Below are 21471 nucleotides of genomic sequence, written 5' to 3'. Positions count from 1 at the left end.
TAAACTCTCCTCATAATAAATCCCAAATCATCTTTGCTTCATAGTACTGCTCACACAATTCCAGATGGCTTTTAGCAATCCTGGCAATTTCACCATTAAATTCTCCTGATAAACTAGCCAAGATACCAATGCATAATCCTGCAAGAATCTTATCTGTGACACTCTAAAATTACCATATTAATGTGATACGGACTGTATGTCAGCGAATGTGGTTTAAGGGCTAAATGGGTGATGGGTACTAAGGATGGCACTTGCTTGACGAGCTCTGGGTATAATATATGCAATGAATCATTAAATTCTACTCAGGAAACCAATACTACAACTATATGTTAACTAAATTTAAATACAACTATATGTTAACTAAATTTAAAAAATGAAAAAATAAAAATAAATAAAACTTAAAAATAAATAAAGTGGTTGATTCCTACCAGTTTTTGATAGACCGTGCTGAGAGAAAAAAAAAAAAAAACTCTTCCTTAAGCTCTGTTAAAGTGCTTTAACAAACTCCTGGAGTTAAAACCAACAGAATGTAATTCTAAAAGAAATTTAAGCTATGATACTACTAGGAACAAGAATTTTATACTTATTTGTGATTTTTCAAGAAAGTTAAAACACATTATTTCTGGAATCAGAATTTTAATGTTTTTAAATATTTATTTATTTTTGAGAGAGAAAGAGTGGAGGAGGGGCAGAGAGAGGGAGAGAGAGAGAATCCCAAGTAGGCTCCACACCTTCAGCAGAAGCCCTACTCAGGGCTCGAACGCACCAACCTAGAGATCACGACCTGAGACAAAATGAAGAGCCAGACACTTAACCGTCTGAGCCACCCAAGCACCCCTGGAATCATAATTTTAAATTAAGTCCCTCCACAACATACTGTAGAAGCAAAACAAAGAATATAATCTATTATACAACTGTTAAGTGGGAACATAAACATCCCTTAGCGAAGTATTTTGTCAGTTTTACAACTTACTTTTAAATGGTTCAAACACACACTCTGTCTCTCTCTCTCTCACACACACACACACACACACTCTCTCACACACACACTCTCACACCAATGTTCACAAACATATCTCCAAAGATATAAAGCATCTGGAAAAAACATTAACTGGTAAATTGAGGTAACAGTGTATTATGGATAATCACCAACCTGTTTTTTTTTACTTTTTAGTAAAATTTTGAAAATCTTCTTCATACAAAGTTGGGAAAAATTAAAACAAAAGTTTAAACAATATGTGTCTTATAGGGCACCCGGGGGGCTCAGTCAGTTAAGCATCCTACTCAGTTTCAGCTCAGGTCATGATCTCGCAGTTTCGTGAGTTCAACCCCTGCGATGGGCTCTGTGCACTGACAGAGGGAGCCTGCTTGGGATTCTCTCTCTGCCCCTCCCCCACTTGCGTTCTGTGTCTCTCAAATTAACTTAAAAAAATTTTTTTTTAATCAAGAATATCTGTATTATGTGTACAAATTAAATGCTCACTATGTACCAACCACTGTCTTAAATGATTATATGCATTACCTGGATTTTATCTTCACAACACATCTGTTAAATTAGGTATTATTTCTACTCTCATCTTATAGAGGAAAAAAATAAAACCTGGAAAGGCAATATGACTTCAGGACTCTTAAGAAAGAAAGTAATGACACAACTTTTAAACTTGTTTTAGTTTGTTCCATCCAAAGACCCTATAAATTTGCAAATATATAGGAAAACCTTAACAATGTTGTAAAAGCACCTTATAATCAGTGTTAATGTTTCATTGCTTGGCATGGTTTTTGGCTGATACAGACTTTGTTCTATTTGTTCAAATGATAAGATTTACTAGAAACTATGAATAAAAAAGTAACATTTGATTATACAATGCCTTCAATTTCATCTAGAGAATAAACACTTAAATTTTATCTTAAGCCTATATTCTTTCAGATGAATGATATTCAAAAAATTTTAACGGAGAATAGCATCTTGTAAATAAAATCTTACTGAAAACTTAATATATAGGTGACAGAATCCTGTCTCCTCACTCTTCCTTTCTCATTCCCTCACAGTGTAAAATAAAGGCTCTGAGACTTTGTGGGACACAATATGAAACCAAGTGCTTTAGAATCTGTAAACTGTTAATGATCACAACTGCCAAACACAGAACTTGCTGGTAAAAGCTGAAGTTACAAATTCCAATTTAAGTTCATTAGTGATAGGTAAGAAAACAACAATATGCAGAGAAGTTGTCATGTACACCCTACTTTAGACACAGAAGTAAGTATCTTATTTTAGAAGTCAGGGAGGAGTGTGTCAAAGGATAAGCTGCTACCCTTAGCCAATTTACCTTCTGTGCTAACATACTTTAGCGATTTCATCAGATAACAAAGACGAAAAAGAGCAAAAAAAAATCAATTCTTTATGCTTCCGTTTTTTTATTTGCAAGTAAAAAGATTTTCTAACAATGTTCTATTTCACAAGGGTAATATGAAGATTATTAAAATTATATGCAAGATTGTAGAGTCTCAGGGGTCTGCCATAAATATAAGTACATACCCGTTAGAATGTAAAAGAAATATCATCTCCTTATTCTTGCAACTAAAGAAAAACAAGCCATTATTACTAGACTACATTAAATGTAGACAACATTTTCTTAATTGTGGAGGAACAGAATCATTTACATCTTAATGTTTACATGATTCTTTCCAGACCAGGTTCAGCAGAATACTCAAAACTTCAAAAAAAAAAAAAAAAAAAAAAAAAAAAAAAGTCCTCAAATTAGCCTCCATGTTTCTCATTTAATAAAAAACAACTTGCAGATCTGTGTCTACTCCATCATGTCCTCCTAGCTTTTATTCACAATCATTCTTCATCAATCTTCCTTTCTTGAATCTTCAAAATTCCCTTATCTACTAAGGCAATCAATGTACACATATAAGACTCCATAGAAATAATCTTTCCATTGAGAAGCAGACAAAGGCCACAAAGAAGTAACTCTTAAAAGAAGAAGTATAAATCAACGTGTGAAGATGTTTAACTTGGGGCATGTGGCTGGCTCAGTTGGTAGAGCATGCAACTCTTGATCTTGGGGTTGTGAGTTAGAGTCCCATGTTAGGGATGGAGTTTACTTAAAAAAGATATTTAATTTTACCCATGAACCTATACACATTTAACAAGATACCATTTTCCCTTATCAGACTACGATAGATGAAAATATTTTCAATAATTTAGTTCAAGGTTTTTGAAGGGGTAGAGAAAGAACCATTTAAGCACACACATGCACAGAGAGGCAGAAAGTAAAGAGAAACCACCTTTCTAGGAGGCAAATTTATAATATGTAATAAAATTGAAAGTATGTATATCCCTTGACTCAGAGTGTACACTTCCAGGATTTATCCTAAGAAAATAATCAGCCAAGTTTGTACTATGAAGATGGGATGTACTACAAGCATCTACAAGGATGTTCAGTATAGTATTATTTATAATATGAAAAAACACAATTTATACATATATATATTGACTAAATAAATTACTGAATTAACTAGGCATTAAAAATGAATGATCTATTTTTTAAATTAGAAGTTCCTGCTATATTAAGTGATAAAAGCAGGTTTATAGTACAGTTTGACTGTATTTCCTTTAAAAAAAAATTTTTTTTTTAATGTTTATTTTTGAGAGACAGAGTGCAAGCGGGGAAGGGGCAGAGAGAGTGCGAGACACAGAATCGGAGGCAGGTCCCAGGCTCCAAGCCATCAGCAAAGAGCCAGACGTGGGGCTTGAGCCCACGAACCCTGAGATCATGACCTGAGCTGAAGTCGGATGCTTCAACGACTGAGCCACCCCAGGCACCTCTTGACTGCATTTCTAAAATATGTCCTGATATACATTTTTAAATTCTAAAAAATTAAATTAATTAAATGAAATTAGTGGTTATCTTTGAGAAACGTGTCAAGAAAAATTAGAAAACTTTGGCAAGAGACATGTTATTTTCTCTTTAAAAATTTTCCTTTAGGGGCGCCTGGGTGGCGCAGTCGGTTAAGTGTCCGACTTCAGCCAGGTCACGATCTCGCGGTCCGTGAGTTCGAGCCCCGCGTCGGGCTCTGGGCGGATGGCTCAGAGCCTGGAGCCTGTTTCCGATTCTGTGTCTCCCTCTCTCTCTGCCCCTCCCCTGTTCATGCTCTGTCTCTCTCTGTCCCAAAAATAAATAAACGTTGAAAAAAAAAAAAAAAAATTTTAAAAAAATTTTCCTTTAAAAATTTTTTTGGGGGCGCCTGGGGGCTCAGTTGGTTGAGTGTCCGACTTTGGTTCAGGTCATGGTCTCACAGCTTTTAAGATCACAGCTTTCTCACAGCTTTCACATTTACTTGGTCTCTCCAAGCTGGCAAACTCAGCGGTATTGGAAACCTTCCCCTCACATAACTAGTTGGTCAAATCTGGCCTAGAGCCTACTTCTGAAATTTTTCCCTCATTCATCTCTTCCTCTCAATCTCACTGTCATTTGCAGAGCTAAGAGCTAAGGCAGTCCCACCCATTTCTGACTTAGACTCTAAAGGCAAACAAACATTTCTTAAGTACCCATTAAACATTTCTTAAGTACACATTATATGCCATAAACAGTAAAAAGGAGCTAAGAATATAAAGATTAATGAAGCAAAGTACTACCATCAAGCTCATCCGGAGGCAGAGAGATGCAGCAAGATAATACAATGTGACAAGTACTACAATAGAGCAAAATCCACAAGATGTCAATCTCTTTCTTATCTGATCTAATCTTAAAACTACCTGAATTATCTTTCTAGAATACAAACCAGATCCGTCACTCTTCTGTGGTAAAGTCCTTGGTGAGTCTACTCCACTGCCTACAGGATAAAGTCCAAATGTTTTAATACCATCCAAACACTTCACAGTCTGGTCCCAATTCACTTAATGGTACTTATTACTTCTCTTTTACTTCACATCCAATAACTCAGTCATGTACAACTAGTTGCTGCTGATAATATTTTGTGCTCCTAATACTGGAGAGCCCTGCTTCCTTGTGCCCACCAGCGGAAATCCTATCCTACTATCAAATAATACTTCCTCTCTGAAACCTTTATTAACCTCTGCCAATGTAGTTTTTATACAATCTATTGAAATACTTATCACTTCATATTTGTTTTTCTTTCTACTGCTAAACTGTGAGACAGATTTTTTTGAAAGTGTTTTTTAAGCTTATTTATTTTATTATTTTTTTAATGTTTATTTATTTTTGAGAGAGAGAGAGACAGAGCGTGAGCAGGGGAGGGGCAGAGAGGGAGACACAGAATCCAAAGCAGGCTCCAGGCTCCGAGTGGTCTGCACAGAGCTGGGTGTGGAGCTTGAACCCATGAACCGTGAGATCATGACCTGAGCTGAAGTCAGACACTTAACCAACTGAGCCACCCAGGTGCCCCTATTTATTTTTGAGAGAGAGAGAGAGAGAGAGAGAGAGAGAGAGAGAGAGAGAGAGAAGGGAAGGGGCAGAAAGAAAGAGGAGGAAAGAGAGAATCACAAGCAGGCTGCACACTGTCAGTGCAGAGCCCAAGGCTGGGCTCAAACTCACAAATCTTGAGATCATGACCTCAGGCAAAATCAAGAGTTACACGCTCAACCAACTGAGCCATCCAGGCACCCTATGAAACTGAGATTCTTAAGGACAGAAACTAATTTTGTTATGCTACCTTACCCAAAGTCTAGAAAGACAGTAATTACTCAAGAAATGTTTGTTAAATGGATGATGGGTGGAAACAGATTTGCAGAGAACAAAAATGTACTAATCATTACATTATTTTTTTTCTCTATCTAGAATTCTAGAGTTCTACCTAAATCCAGTGGTACTAAGGCTACTACCTACCATCACCCCCACATACCAGGAGCCTGAAGAAGGTCATGTTTTTTCCTCTCTTCCTATTCATCTGGCTATCTATCCATCCCACAAATTAACAACAGTAATACATAAAGAATCCCCACCCTACAAGGGGCTTATATTCAACTAAGGAGAGACAATTAACAGGTAAACAAATACAAATAAATCATATCAGGTATTCATCCATGTGATGAATAAAATAGTTTGATAGGATAGAATACGGCTAGGAGAGAAATATGCCATTTTAAATGAGGCTGGGGAGAAATCACTGAAGGTTTCTCTGAGAAGGTAACAAAAGTTGAAGCCTAAAGGATAAGAAGCAACCACCTAAGCAAAATTTGGGGGCAGAATTCTGTAGTAGAAGGAACTCTAAGTGAAAAGCTCTGAAGCAGAAATGCATTTGGCTGCTTGAGGGGCCAGAGACAGTATGGCTAGAGAAAGAAATGAATTTGGAGAAGAAAGCATGGCCTTGTAGGTGGTAGCCTTGGTGAAGGCCCATCTGCACCTGCCTTGAATTTGGAATTTCCTAGTTTACATCTTCTGTTTGTCACACAACCTCCTACTTACTAATGTCACAGCAAAAGCGCAATGGAAGGGAGTATATAGCATACCCATCCTGTTGTTAGGAAGATGTCAAACGATTCTGGAAGTACCTTTTCTCATTTCTATTGATTAAAATATTCCTAGATACAATGTCCTGACAATATGGCCCCAGAGCTAATGAAAACCTGGTAAGCACATAAGACTAAAATCACTTCAAAAGAAAGAAAAGCCTTTCCACTGACTACAAGGCAAGCCAAAATGAGAACTACCAAAATTATCCTAAATTCATGGGAGGAAATAAAACAGAACACTCTACTACTCCGAAATACACATGGGCTACAAATTTATCCTTTTAATTCAGTAAGTGTTTCTAATCCCATGTAAACTTAAAGATCGTATAATACAAATCCAGACTTAAGTAATTAGACAGATTTCTAGTTTTCATTGACTACAGTTTTTCTTCACCTTTAGAGAAATAAAACAATTTTGTGACCTTTTGAGAATGCAAGAATTTATATGCATCATAAACTGCCTCTCAGCAGTAATTCCATGGATGTTCATGTCACAATCTATTTAATTCCAACTTACTACTGTGATGTTAGAGCAAAGTCAATCCATTACATAAATGAATATTCAAGAAACTAGGTTCTAAAACAACTCAGTAGTTGCTAGGAATTCAAACAGTGTGAAATTACACATCTTACTCCTATTCTCAGCAGCATCTGCTGGCTTTGCTAACCCGACCACCACTAAATATAAAGAGCCTTCCATTACATTAGTCAGGTCTTAAAATTCCAGGCTGCTGGCCTTCCACTGGTAAAAATAAATTCACTGTCAGCATCCTTAAATTCAATTCTGCACCCAGTGATCTGTGGCTAGTGTACTGACTCTTTCCTGAATCTATGGGGGATTAGACACAAGATTATTTTTCCTTCTTCTTTTGCAGATTAGTATTAGAGTTAGCAAACAATAATTATCTTATGTTCCCACACTTCTGTTCCCCCAAGGGCTACAGTCCCTTACAACAGGTCTTCATATTAATCCATACCCAAAACGGCTACGGAGAAAAGCAAATACTTTAGCCTAAAAGGCAACCTCTTCACATTCTCCACACTGATGTCCAACTTCATGTATTTGTATCTTTCATTTTCTCTTCCCAATTCGCTCAGGGAGAGCCATAGAAAAGTTTCTATGTACCTATTGTATCTTCTTCTCAATTTCTGCTTTATTCTGTTGTTTTTCATTATCTCACTCACATATTCACACTTGAAATTTAAAAATCCATTTCCTCGGTTGGGAAATAAAATTGCATAATTTCTCCCTGGAGTTCTAGCTCAATCTTGATGTCAGGATTTCCAGGAAGAAATGCAAACATAGCATCAGTTGGAAAGCCTCTCTCAACAGGATGTATGTCCTTACAGACTGAGTCTGCATGTTACTGAGTAAGAATCTACTCTACTCTTCCCTTATCAGTCTGAATTGAAGCAAGGCCTTACTCCCTTCTCAGAGTGTGGCCCAAGGACCAACAATATCTAGGTGACCTGGAAATTTGTTAAACAGAATTTAGGGCTCTACCTCTCAGAACAACTAAATCATAATTTTTATTTTTACTGATATCTGTACGCACATCTCCCTACATCATAAAATCTCAGAACTGGGGGTAAATTTAAGAACCTATCACACACAAACAGAGAGGAACCTTGGATACAACTCTAACTGATAATGACCAGTCCCCTTCACAAATTCTTTATTGCTTATACGAACAGGTCCTCCTTAGGAGAATTTCTCATAAAATCATAAACTTCTTGTCTTGAAACACACAAAAGCTAATTACAGCTGTTGGTGGTTGTGGAAGCGGCCGATATAAACAAGTTCTTACCTAATCTGAGCTCTCCGAAGTTCCCACACCCTATCTTCTTGCCAACCCTGAAGTTGGGTCCCACCATAAGAACCCCAGAGGATGTTGAGGAGCCAGACGGTCGGGTACAGTGTGCACTCCTTTGTGCCATGGGTTTAGTTGTCCGTTGTCTTTCATCCTTCTCTCTACTAGGATGGTCCATGATCCTACACGACAGAGTCTCTGCACAAGTAGCCTCAGTCTGTGTACCTCTCTTCAATACAAAAGTATGTCCAAATAAACTGTAGTCAGAGAAAGGTAAGGAAATCTTTTGGCACCATATTTATGTTTCTAATGTATTTCCAGGAGATGAACAACTGATTCGTTCTCGTAGGACACGTAGTTTGTGGATCTCAAGCATAGGAGGGTATTTTGTAACCTGGGTAAAAATCAAGAAAATATACAGTTATAAGTTAAATTTTAAAACAAATCCAGAAAGTTACCACTAATTAGAATGGATCCTATCCAAAAATGAACAAAGCGGATAGCTTCCTGAAATGGGTCTTGATTTTATATCCTCCAACAGTTTAGCCATCTGGACTAGTTATTTATCTGATAACATAAGCTCAGTAGGCTGCAGACCATGGCAGCTAAGGGAACACACAAGTCGTTAATAGAAAATGCTGTCTTCTAGTACTGTACATATGACCCAAAAGAAAGCTGTTTACTCCGTTTTTCATCACTGGGTAACAGAAAGATAGATTAAGCCTAGTTAAATAAACTGAAGACAATTAAAAGCTCTTCCTTTAACTTTGGACAGAACCTGTCAGAAATGAAGCTACTTACCATCCCCCTCCTCCATCCCCACCATTTATCAAGCACTGAGGGCAACAACATAACCCAAAACAAGTTATTGATTGACACAGACTACTTGTGTAAAAGACTTTCCAAAACCCTGGTGGTACTAAGCAGTTCTAGACTAAAGCTTTGTAAAACTCAACTCTTGGTTTACTTTTCACTGCAGACTGAGTATACAGTGACAGAGTCATGAAGCACAACTCCAAAATAAAAATAAAGCTGAGAAACAAAAAAATCTTAAGTAGAATCAATCCCTATCAGAATTCTCCTTTGTTACAATTCGAGACTAAGCCCAAGACAAAAGTTTAAAATGAGATAATTCTGATGCTATTTTTCATAAAACAGGTAATCTTTAACAACAACAACAACAAATTCTGTTATCACCAATCACATACAAAACACATGCTTATGTTTTACTTTCATTAAATATTTTCCTTGAAATTTTAAGGAAAAAGAGAATTAGGACAACTGCTTGGTTGTTACTGCATATATACAATAAAGCAAAATGTCTATACTGCAAGCTTCTCATGGACATCTTTAATTTCTGAGTACAGGCACAGGGACAAACCTGTGAGCTGACGGTACAAATGGGCATATTATCCAAGATAAAATCTATTTACTTCAAACAATTAAAATAAACTGTTTATGTTCATCGTTTTTGTCTGTTTTCTTTGTATTACTAAAAGTGTATTATGACTTTAGGCTTCTACAAAGCTAATCATCAATAAGATACATTTCTCTGAATTCGGGAAACAATACATCCACATTCATAATGTATATTCTGTTTAAGACAAAATCAGGGTAATGAGAAGGTCAGCAATTACTGGGTTTCTTACTTGAACAAGATTTTGAGTTTATATTTCTCTCATTTTTCTCTTTTTTGCAATTGTATCCAATATCTTCCAATTATCTTTGTTGTTTACCAAAAGTCCCTCCAACAATATTAGTAAGAGAAGGGAAATAAAACTTAAGATGTTTTAGATAGCCCTATCTTAACTGGTGCGAGCATGTGTCTATGTATGAGAAACTGTCAAGCTATTCTTTCTTCCCTTATGTTATAAATTTCTTTGAAGGCAGGAAAAAGATGTGTCTTAGCCTATCCTGGCAATTTTGAGCATTCGACTAACTCCCACATTTTTATAAATTATTACTACTATAATAGCTTCATTTATAAGATTTGGAAAACTGTACTACCACCTTGTCTACTGCTCTTATTTTTCATATGTGTTCACTCTAACAGATGGAGGTTATTTTTATAATACTTGTCATTAACTTTCTCCATTGCACTTAAACTCATGAAACAGTAGGTGGAGTAATCACATATAGCCCTCAGTAACCATGTATACTTGCATGTATGTATTAGAAAAACATACAGCACTTCCCAGGTTAGAAACCTGCACAAAGTAAAGATTCGTGTTCAGCTGGGAAAAGGATGTTTTTAACACCTGCCTGTACCCCAGAAGAATCACTTTACCTCCCACAAACATGGAAAAAAACGTACATTTAAGATATCAATTTTCTAATCTATCATGGAACATGAGCATGGTCTAATCTATAATTATGAAAGATGAATAATATTTAATACTACTGTTGTATGGCATCTCTCATCTAAGAAACCAAACTAACTGAACAATTAAATTTTTAAAAATCCTTTTTATTTATCACTACCCACTGTTCAAAACTATATTCTACTTCCCAAATACAAACTCTTTAGCTTGTCATTTTTTAATCAGGTTATTGGTTTTTTGGTGTTGATTTGTGTGAGTTCCTATGTATTTTGGATATTAATCCTTACCAGATATATCACTTGTAAATATCTTCTCTCTAATCCCTTAAATATAAACTCCTTAATTAAATTCTTGTATTAAAAGGTTACTACAGGGCCACTCAGATGGCTCAGTCAGTTAAACACCCAACTCTTCAACTCTTGATCTCATCTTAGGTCTTGATCTCAGGATTGTGAGTTCAAGCCCTGCTTTGGGCTCTGCACTGGGAGTGGAGGCTTCTTAAAAGAAACAAATGTTTTTTTAATTAGAAAAAAAAAAGTTACTGCATAAACACAAGGTGCATCCATTGTTGGCCCTTACACTAGTATGGCTTCATAACTCTTCTTATTTTAGGCCTGACTCACATCCTATGCCCAGTGCGAAATCTTTCATAACCAATTCATCATTAACACTTGGAGCACCCCTGTGTATACAGTGTATACATTTGCCACTCAGTATGCAACAGATTACATTGATATGTACTCTAGTATTCAATTTGATTATAAGCCTTTGAAATTAGGGCTCTTGTCCTATCTCCTTTAGTTTCTTGTATGTAATTGGTACTTAATAAATACTAACAATTATGATGGTCTTGCTCAACAAAAAACAGATTTTCAACAATATAACCAAATATTTACACAAAATAATACATGTAAATAGAATCCTGATTAACCATAAGAATGTTTAGAATTCATCTAGAAAAGAAGCTAGTATTCTTTCATTTCAATCCATTAGTGTTAAGACAGGCTAGTTAGGATTTCCATTTCACAAAGATATTATTAAATGATTTATTTTTAGTTACTAGCAGATAACATATGAAAAAGTTAGCTCAAGAACCAGGTCAAACAGAACATCCAAGGTAAACATTAAATTATACTTTAACCAGGGTGCCTGGGTGGCTCAGTTGGTTAAGCATCCAACTTTGGCACAGGTCATAATCTCACAGTTTGCATGTTCAAGCCCCACATCAGGCTCTCTGCTGTCAGCGCCGAGCCTGCTTCGGATATCCTGTCTCCCTCTTTCTGACCTTCCCTCTCTCTTTTTCAAAAATAAATAAACATGAAAATAAAAATTATACCTTAAGTTTGTTTTTATTTAAAAATTTTTTTCATGCTTATTTATTTTGAGAGAGTTAGAGAGCAAGTGCAAGTTGTGGGGGGGGGGGGCAGAGAGAGAGAGGGAGAGAGAGAATCTGAAGCAGGCTCCATGCTGTCAGCATAGAGCCCAATGTGGGGCTTGATCCCACGAACCGCAAGATCATGACTTGAGCTGAAATCAATAATCATATTCCCAACTGACTGAGCCACCCAGGTGCCCCATACCTTAACCTTATTTTTAAAAAATGACTTCCAGGGGCGCCTGGGTGGCTCAGTTGGTGGAGCATCTGACTTCGGCTCAGGTCATGATCTCACAGTTTGTGAGTTCGAGTCCCGTGTCGGGCTCTGTGCTGGCAGCTCAGAGCCTGGAGCCTGCTTCGGATTCTATGTCTCCCTCTCTCTCTGCCCCTCCCCCACTCACGCTCTGTCTCTCTCTGTCTCTCAAAAGTAAATAAATGTTAAAAAAAAATTTTTTTAATAAATAAATAAATAATGACTTCCAAAGATAGCAGTAAAAGACAAACTATATGATTTGTCCTCTTTTTTTTTTTAACAGTAAAAAAAGGGGGGAGGGGAATTCCACTTTCTTGCACCATATACAAAATCAACTCAAATCAGATTAAAGATCTAAATGTAAGACCTGAAACCTTAGTTAGAATTCCTAAAAAAGAACTACAGGCAGTAAACTTTTGGATATCAGCCTTAGCAGTATTTTTTTGGACGGGTCTCCTTAGGCAAAGGAAACAAAGTAAAAATAAACTACTGGGACTAAACTAAAAAGCTTCTGCACAGCAAAGGAAACCATCAAAAGAACAAAAAGGTAATTTGCTGAATGAGGGAAGATATTTACCAATGATATATCTGGTAAAGGTTAATATCCAAAATATATAAGGAACTCACACAAATCAACACCAAAACCCCAAATAACCTGATTAAAAAAAGGACAGAAGGCCTAAATAGACATTTTTCCAAAGACAAAGACATATGAAAAGATGCTCAAATCACTAATCATCAGGGAAATGCAAATCAAAACCACAATGAGATATCAACCTCACACCAGTCAGAATACCTAGTATCAAAAAGACAACAGGGGCACCTGGGTGGCTCAGTTAAGTTTCTGACTCTTGATTTCAGCTCAGGTCATGATCTTGCAGTTCTTGGGATCAAGCCCTGCTTTGGGCTCTGCACTGACACTGCAGAGCCTGCTTGGGATGCTCTCTCTCTCCCTCTCCCTCTGCCCCTTCCCTGCTTGTGCTCTGTCTCCCTCTGTCTCAAAAATAAATAAACTTAGAGAAAAAAAAAAAGACAAGAAATGGGGCATCTGGATGGCTCCGTCAGTAAAGCATGCAACTCTTGATATTGGGGCTCTGAGTTCGAGTCCCATGTTGGGTGTAAAGGTTACTTAAAAATAAAATCTTAAAAAAAAAAAAAGAAAGAAAGAAGTATTGGCAACAATGTGGAGAAAAACCCCTCTGCACTGTTGGTGAGAATGTAAATGGACGTAGCAACTCTGAAAAACAGAATGGAGATTCCTAAAAAAAAAACAAACAAACCAGAAATACCATATAACCCAGTAATTCCACTACTGGCTGTTTACCTAAAGAAAACAAAAACACTAATTCGAAAAGATATATGGTGCACCTGGGTGGCTCAGTGGGTTGAGCATCTGACTTCAGCTCAGGTCATGACCTCACAGTTCATGAGTTCAAGCCTCCCATTGGGCTTGCTAATGTCAGCACAGAGCCCTCTTTGGATCTTCCCTCCCTCTCTCTCTTAAAAAAAAAACCAAAAAAAGAAAAGATATATGCACTCTTATGTTTACTGTAGCATTATTTACAATAGCCAAGATATGGAAGCAACCTTAGTGTCCATCGATAGATGAATGAATAAAGAAGATGTGGGGTGTGTGTGTGTGTGTGTGTGTGTGTGTGTGTGTGTATGCAAATCAAATACTACTCAGCTATTAAAAAGAATTGAATCTTGCCATTTTGTGACATGTATAGACTAAGAAGCTATTATGCTACATGAAATAAATCAAAGACAATACCATATGATTTCACTTATATGTGGAATCTAAAAAACAAAACAAATGAACAATGAACAACAAAAAAAGACTCATAAATACAGAGAACAAACTGGTGGTTACCACAGGGGAGGGGGATTAGCAAAATAGGGGAAGGAGATTAAGAGGTACAAAATTCCAGTTATAGGGTAAGTCACAAGGATAAAAAGTGCAATATAAGGAATGTAGACACTAATATTGTAGTAAGTTTATATGGTGACAGATGGTAACTACACTTATTGTGGTAAGCATTTCATAATGTATATAATTGCTAAACTGCCATGTCATACACCTGAAATAAATGTAGTATTTATTGTATGTCAACTATATGTAAATAAAAAAGGGGGAAGAGAAATTATATACACGTAATAAGCAGATGTTTCTTTTTCTGGTAAATAAACCACTTAGCAATCGCTTGTAATTTATTTATTAGACATGTAAATGTTATGACAAATTTTTACAGTCATACCAGCAAGTTCCTTTGGAAGCTTAATTCTTCTCGTTTCTCTGAATTTAAGCATGCCTAATTTAAGAGGAAAGGTATTTTTTAAAGTATAACACTCCAGGGGTACCTGGGGGGCTCAGTTGGTTAAGTGCTGGACTCTTGGTTTCAGCTGAGGTCATGATCTCACGGTTTCCTGAGTCTGAGTCCGCACAGGCTCTGGGCTGACAGTGCGGAGCCTACCTGGGATTCTCTCCCTCTCTCTCTCTGACCCTCCCCGATTTGTGCTTTCTCTCAAAATAAATAAACTTAAAAAAAAACAAAAACTTTAACACTCCATGTATTCTTTGTAATCAAAAGTTGTAATTCATTTCAGGAACTGGTTTAACCCTTCCCAGAAGGCATCACCCCACCAATTAAGCCTCATTTAGTGAATACAAACAGATTTATACACATGGCTTTCCTGACTGAGAAATTTTAAGAGCTCTCTAGTAGATTAAAGAATTATTGCTAATAGTAAAATCAAAAAATCCAATTCATCAAATTGTAGGTAGGGAACTGAGGCTAAATCTGCTGGTTTATGATAAGAGTTGAAGAATATGGCTATCCTTGGCTGTGGTAAGGGAAAAGTTTTCCTTCACAGATTTCTCTAGAAGATATCTTAAAGCATTCTATCACACTGAAATGAGAGAAACTTACGTTTCTAGCAACAACTGTCCTGTGCCAACATACAAAAGAAATCATCCCAAACCAAGAGTTCACCTGGCTCAAAGTCACTCTCTTGTAAGGCAGTAACAGATGCTTTGTGGAAGAGATAGGTATGGTCTTCTATCATGAATCAAATGCCTAAAGTGAATTTACTGATTTATGTAACAGTATTTTGAGAAGCTGCATGAAGTCTAAAAAACTGGAACCATACTATAAAACCACAAGACAATGTTTAAAGAATTACAGCTGTGAATCTGTTAAGAGAAAATAAATCACTGAATTACTGGTTGTTATTTCAGATTCTCATACATTGGCACTGCCAAAATGAGGCTTGTAACATACTTAAACTTTAAAGCCAAACACACATGGTCTTTGTTGTTAGTCAAGACAAGAGACAGGCATCTCAATCTCTCTTTTCTGAGATAATTTAGGATGAAATTGCTTGGAGGTGAAGGACTGCTGGATCGTATGGTAACTGTATGTTTACTTAAAGAGTCTCTGAAGTGACCAAACCCTTCTGCTGTTCTTTCATCTACTAGCTTTGGTGCTAAGGCTTGTGGCCTCTCAGTCACAAGTTTCAGCTTCAGATATCACTTCTCACACCAGTATCCAAAACAGAAAAGAAAGTGCAAAGCAAAAGACTTTCTTGTCATGTATCTTTTTCTTGGTAAGGATGAAAATTCTTCTCAGAGCCCAGAGCAAAATTCCCTTTATGTCACGTGGCCAAGAGCGCATGCAACGGTATCGAAATTCTCACTGGAAGTTCCTCAAAGAATGAGACCAGGCTTGACCTCACATTTAGAACACAGAATAAATTTCAAGAGCAGCATCACACCTAAAGAAGGTATTGAGTAACTACTCAGCAAAAATGCTATCTGTATATGTGCATGTGCTTGTATGTGTGTGTGTGCCAAAAGAATGTCAAAAATTACACAACAAAAAAAATTAAAAGACAATTTAAGGACAAATGAAAGTCTTATAAGTCATTTTAGCTTAAAAAAAAAAAAAGACACAGTAAGAACATCACTTTAATTAACCTAACAAATGACCAAAATTGATTTACTTTTTAGCCACATTACTGGAGTGCTATTATTAAAGGGAAGAACAGTGTTTACAGATTCTAATAGTATTACTGTTTCTCTTTTCCACAAATTCCAATTATTAATGTCTCCCAAATGTTTCCCATTCTTACCACCCTATCCCTCACTGCTCCGTCTATTTTCACCTAATGATTATTTTTTCAGTTTTTTAATTTATTTTAATGTTTATTTAGTTTTGAGTGAGAGAGAGAGAGAGACAGAGACAGAGACAGAGACAGAGACAGAGAGTGAGCAGGGGAGGGGCAGAGAGAGAGGGAGACACAAAATCCGAAGCAGGCTCCAGGCTCTGAGCTGTCAGCACAGAGCCCAACATGGGGCCCGAAACCATGAACCGTGAGATCATGACCTGAGCTGAAGCTAGACGTTTAATTGACTGAGACACTCAGGTGCCCCTATTTTTTCAGTTTTAAGATCACCCTCTTAGCAATCTCAAATATAAAATACAGTGTTAACTATAGTCACCGTGCAGTACATTACATTCCCAAAACTTATTTATCTTATCATTGGAAGTTTGTATAGGAGTCTCCCTGTGTCCCCCTTAACCATAGTTTCGGTTACCTATGGTCAACTTCCATCTAGGCGGGGATAATCTTCCTTCTGCCATATCATCAGAAGGTCAATAGAAGCCTAAGGCTACGTCATAAAGCCTATGTCATTCACTTCATCTCATCATGTAAGCACCTGATCATCTCACATCATCACAAAAATAAAAAGAGTGAACACAGTACAGTAAGATTGGCAGGAGGAACCATATTCACGTAACCTCTATTACTGTCAGCTATTGTTGCTAATCTCTTACTGTGCCTAACTGATAAACTTTATCGGAGGTATGTATGTATAGGAAAAAATACAGCATATATAGGGCACAGTACTATCCATGATTTCAGGCATCTACTGGGGGTCTTGGAACTTATCCCTTGCAGATAAGGTGGGGGACCACTATACCTTTTAACCACCTTCACAACCCTTCCCACACCCACTCCTACCTCCTGCCCCCTGCCTCAGGCAACACCAATCTGTTGTTCTGAGTTCAGGTTTTTTACATTCCATACATGTGAGATCATACAGTATTTGTTTTACTCTGTCTTATTTCACTTAGGATAATGCCCTCAAGGTCCATTCACATTGCCCTGAATGGCAGTATTTATTTTTATGGCTCAATAGTATCGTGTGTGTGCATATGTGTGTATGTGTGTATTACACACATACACTTCATCTTGTTTGTTCACTTATCTGTTGATGGGCACTTAGCCTGTTTCTATGTCTTGGCTATTGCACATAATGCTGCAACGAACATGGGGGTAAAGTTATCTCTTTATTTCTTGAGGAACTTTCTTACTGTTTCCTACAGCAGGTGTACCAATTTACATTTCCACCAACAGTGCACAAGGGTTCCCTTTTCTCCACATCCTTACCAACTTTTTATTTATCATTTTGACGATAGTCATTTTAACAGGTGTGAAGTGTTACTGCATTGTGGTTTTGATTTGCATTTCCCTGGGATTAATAATATTGAGCATCTTTCCATATACCTGTTGGCCACCTGTATGTTTTCTTTGGAAAAATGTCTTTTCAGTTCCTCTGCCCATTTTTAATCAGATTTTTTTGACTGACTTGTTTCATTTTTTAATATACTTTAGATATTGACCACTTATCAGATATATGATTTGGAAATATTTTCTCCATTCAGTAGGTTACCTTTTCCTTTTATTGATGGCTCCCTTTACTGTGCAGAAGCTTTTTAGTTTGATGTAATCCCACTTGTTTATTTTTGCTTTTCGTTGCCTTTGCTTAGTCTGTCAACTAATAAAAAAAAAAATCATTGTCAGGACCAATGTCAAGATGCTTACCCCTATGTTTTCTTCTAGGAGTTTTGCAGTTTCAGGTCTTACATTCAAGACTATCATCAATTTTGAGTTGTTTTCTGTGATGTAAGACAGGGGTCCAGTTTTTCTATCACCATTTACTGAAGAAACTATCATTTCTCTATTGTATATTCTTGGCTCCTTTCTTACAAATTAGTTGACCATATATGCATGGGCTTATTTCAGGGATCTCTATTCTGTTCCGCTGATCTATGTGTCTGTTTTTAGCCCAATACCCTATTGCTTTGATTACTATAACTCTGTATTACAGTTTGGAATCCAAAAGTATGATGTTTCCGGTTTTGTTCTTTGTCAAGATTGTTTAGACTATTTGGGGTCTTTCATGGTTCTATACAAATTTTTAAGATTACTTTTTCTATTTCTGTGAAAACTGCCATTGGAATTTTGATAAAGATTGCATTGAATCTGTAGATCACTTTGGGTAGTATGCACATTTTAACAATATTAATTCTTCCAATCCATGAGAATGGAATATCTTTCCATTTATTTGTGTCTTCTTCAATTTCTTTCTTTAAATGTCTCACAGTTTTCAGTTTCACCTTCCTGATTAAATTTATTACCAGGTATTTTATTCTTTTTCATACAGTTATAAATGGGACTTTTAAAAATCCCTCTTATTTATTTACTTACTTACTTACTTACTTACTTACTTACTTACTTACTTACTTACTTTGAGAGCAAGAGAGACAGCAGGGGAGGGGAACAGAGAAAGGGAGAGAGAGAATCCCAAGCAGGCTCTGTGCTCAGCTCTGAGCCTGACGCAGGGCTCCATCTCATGAACCATGAGATCATGACCTGAACTGAAATCAAGAGTCAGACGCTTAACTGATTGTGCCACCCAGACACCCCTAAAAATTCCTCTTTCTGACAGTTCATTACTGCAGAGAGATGTGGATTTTTGTACACTCATTTTGTATCCTGCAACTATTTGTTGATTAGTTCTAAAGTTTTTTTCATACAGACTTTAGGGTTTTCTATACATAGTATCAGGTCAACTGCAAACAGTGACAATTTTACTTCTTCCTTTCCAATTTAGATGCCTTTTGATTTCTTTTCCTTGACTAATTGCTCTGGCTAGGTCTTCCAGTACTATGCTGATTTCTTCTTTGACTCATTGATTTTTCAGTAGCATGTTGTTTAATCTCCACATATTTCTGAATTTTCTATTTTTCCTTGTAATTGATATCTAGTTTCATGCCATTGTGGTCTGCAAAGATGCTCGATATGCTTTCAGTCTTCTTAAGCTCATTAAAATTTGTTCTGTGACCTAACATATTATCCTAGAGAATATTCTGTGTGTGGTTGAGAAGAAGCATATCCTGCTGCTGTTGAATGGAATGTTGTGTAAATGCTATTAAGTCTATCTGGTCTAGCATATACTTCAAGTCCAATGTTTACTTACTGAATATCTGTCTGGATGATCCATCCATTACTGCAAGTGGGGTACTGAAGTCCCGTACTATTACTGTGTTCCTATTTCTCCCTTCAGGTCTGTTAATATTGATATATATTCAAGAGCTCCGATGTTGGGTGCATAAATATTTACAAAAGTTCTATCATCTTGTTGGACTAAACATTACCATTACATAATGACCTCATCTCTTATTACACTATTTGTCTTAATGTCTGTTTTGTCTGACCATAAGTATAGCTACCACTGTTTTCTTTTGTTTTCCATTCGTACGGATTATCTTTTAACATCTCTTCACTTTCCATTTGTGTGTGTCCTTAAACCAGATGTGTCTCCTATAGGCAGCATATAATTGGGTCTTATCTTTTTATCCATTAACCCACTACATGTCTTTTGATTGGGGAGTTTAGTCCGTTTATATTTAAAGTCACTATTGATATATATGGACTTACTATTATCATTTTATTAACTGTTATCTGGCTGTTTTGCAATTCCTTTGTTCCTTTCTTTTGTTTTTTTGTTTTTGTTTTTTTTTCCTTTGTTCCTTTCTTATTCTTTGTCTCTTCCTTTGTGACTCAACGATTTTCTTCAGTGCATGCTTAGATTCCTTTTACTTCTTCTTTCAAGTATCTATTATAGGTTTCAGCTTTATAGTTGCAATGAGACTTATATATTCTATATAATAGTCTATTTTAAGCTGATAACGTAAAATGTACACTAAAGCTTTATATTTCTACTCACTCCCCTTTTATTTTTTTAAGTTTATTTATTTTGAGAGACACAGAGAGAGAGAGAGAACACCAGAGAGAGCACAGGCAAAGAGGAGACAGAGAGAGAATTCACAAACTGTGAGATCATGACCTGAGCTGAAATCAAGAGTCAGATGTATAACCAACCCAACCACCCAGGCACCCCCCTTCCATGTTTTTGATTCCACAATTTACATCTTTTTACCTTGTGTATCCATTAAAAAATTACTGTAGCTTGGGGCTACAATAACTTATTATTTAAAATAAACAAATATTAAAAAAAAGAAATTATTGTAGCTTGTTATTTTTACTACATTTCTTTTAAATGTTGTTTTTTAAATTTATTTTGAGAAAGAGAGAGAGAACGTGTGCATAAGTGGGGGAGGGGCAGAGAGAAAGGGAGGGAGAGAATTCCTAACAGGTTCCACATGGTCAGCACAGAGCCTGATGCAGGGCTCAAACTCACAGACTATGAAATCATAACCTGAGCCAAAATCAAGAGCCGAATGCTTAAATGACTGAGCCACCCAGACACCCCAGCTACTTTTCTCTTTTAACCTTCACACTAGATACATGTGATTTACCTATACCATTACAACATTAAAGTATTCTGGATTTAACTATATATTTACCTTTACCAATGAGATTTATACATTCATATGGCTTCCTGTTATTTATTTATTTTCAGAGAGAGAGAGAGAAAGAGAGAGAGAGAGAGAGATTGGGGCAGAAAAGATGAAAAGAGAGAACTCTAAGCAGGCTCCAAGCTCAGCATGGTGCCTGATGTGAGGCTTGATCCCATGACCCTGAGCTCATGACCTGAGCTGAACTCATGAGTCAGACACTGAATGGCTGAGCCACCCAGGTGCCCTGAACTCCTTCAATCAATCCTTCAATTTCTGCTTGTCTAGAAACTATCACTCCTTCAATTCCAAGGATTTCTGACTTCAGTGACCATCTTTATGACCATTATTTTGAAATCTTTATCAGGTAAATCACTTATTGGTTTCTCAAGTTTTATCTTGTTCTTTTGTTCATAAAATACGCCTGTTTCTTCATTTTCCTTGACTTCACTGGTTTCTGTGTAATGGATAAACACCTACCCCTCCCAATCTTGACAGAGTAGTCTCCTGCAGGAGATGAACCTC

At 36.7% G+C, this 21471-nt stretch overlaps 1 protein-coding gene across 2 annotated transcripts in view; it reads right to left on the bottom strand.

The window, feature by feature from the left end:
* The window catches only part of CSNK1G1 (casein kinase 1 gamma 1), a 162734-nt gene that overhangs the window by 99873 nt on the left and 41390 nt on the right, over nt 1-21471 (bottom strand). For both annotated transcript variants that reach the window (XM_043555191.1, XM_043555189.1), the window contains exon 2: nt 8287-8683. In XM_043555191.1, the coding sequence (XP_043411126.1) occupies nt 8287-8467 (181 nt within the window). In that variant the 5' untranslated portion in view covers nt 8468-8683. The remainder of the gene's footprint in view (nt 1-8286; nt 8684-21471) is intronic.

The sequence above is a fragment of the Prionailurus bengalensis genome, chromosome B3, assembly GCF_016509475.1.
Source record: "Prionailurus bengalensis isolate Pbe53 chromosome B3, Fcat_Pben_1.1_paternal_pri, whole genome shotgun sequence".
Taxonomy (NCBI): domain Eukaryota; kingdom Metazoa; phylum Chordata; class Mammalia; order Carnivora; family Felidae; genus Prionailurus; species Prionailurus bengalensis.
The sequence above is the reverse complement of the archived record's forward strand: the minus strand, read 5'-3'. Positions and strand labels throughout refer to the sequence as shown.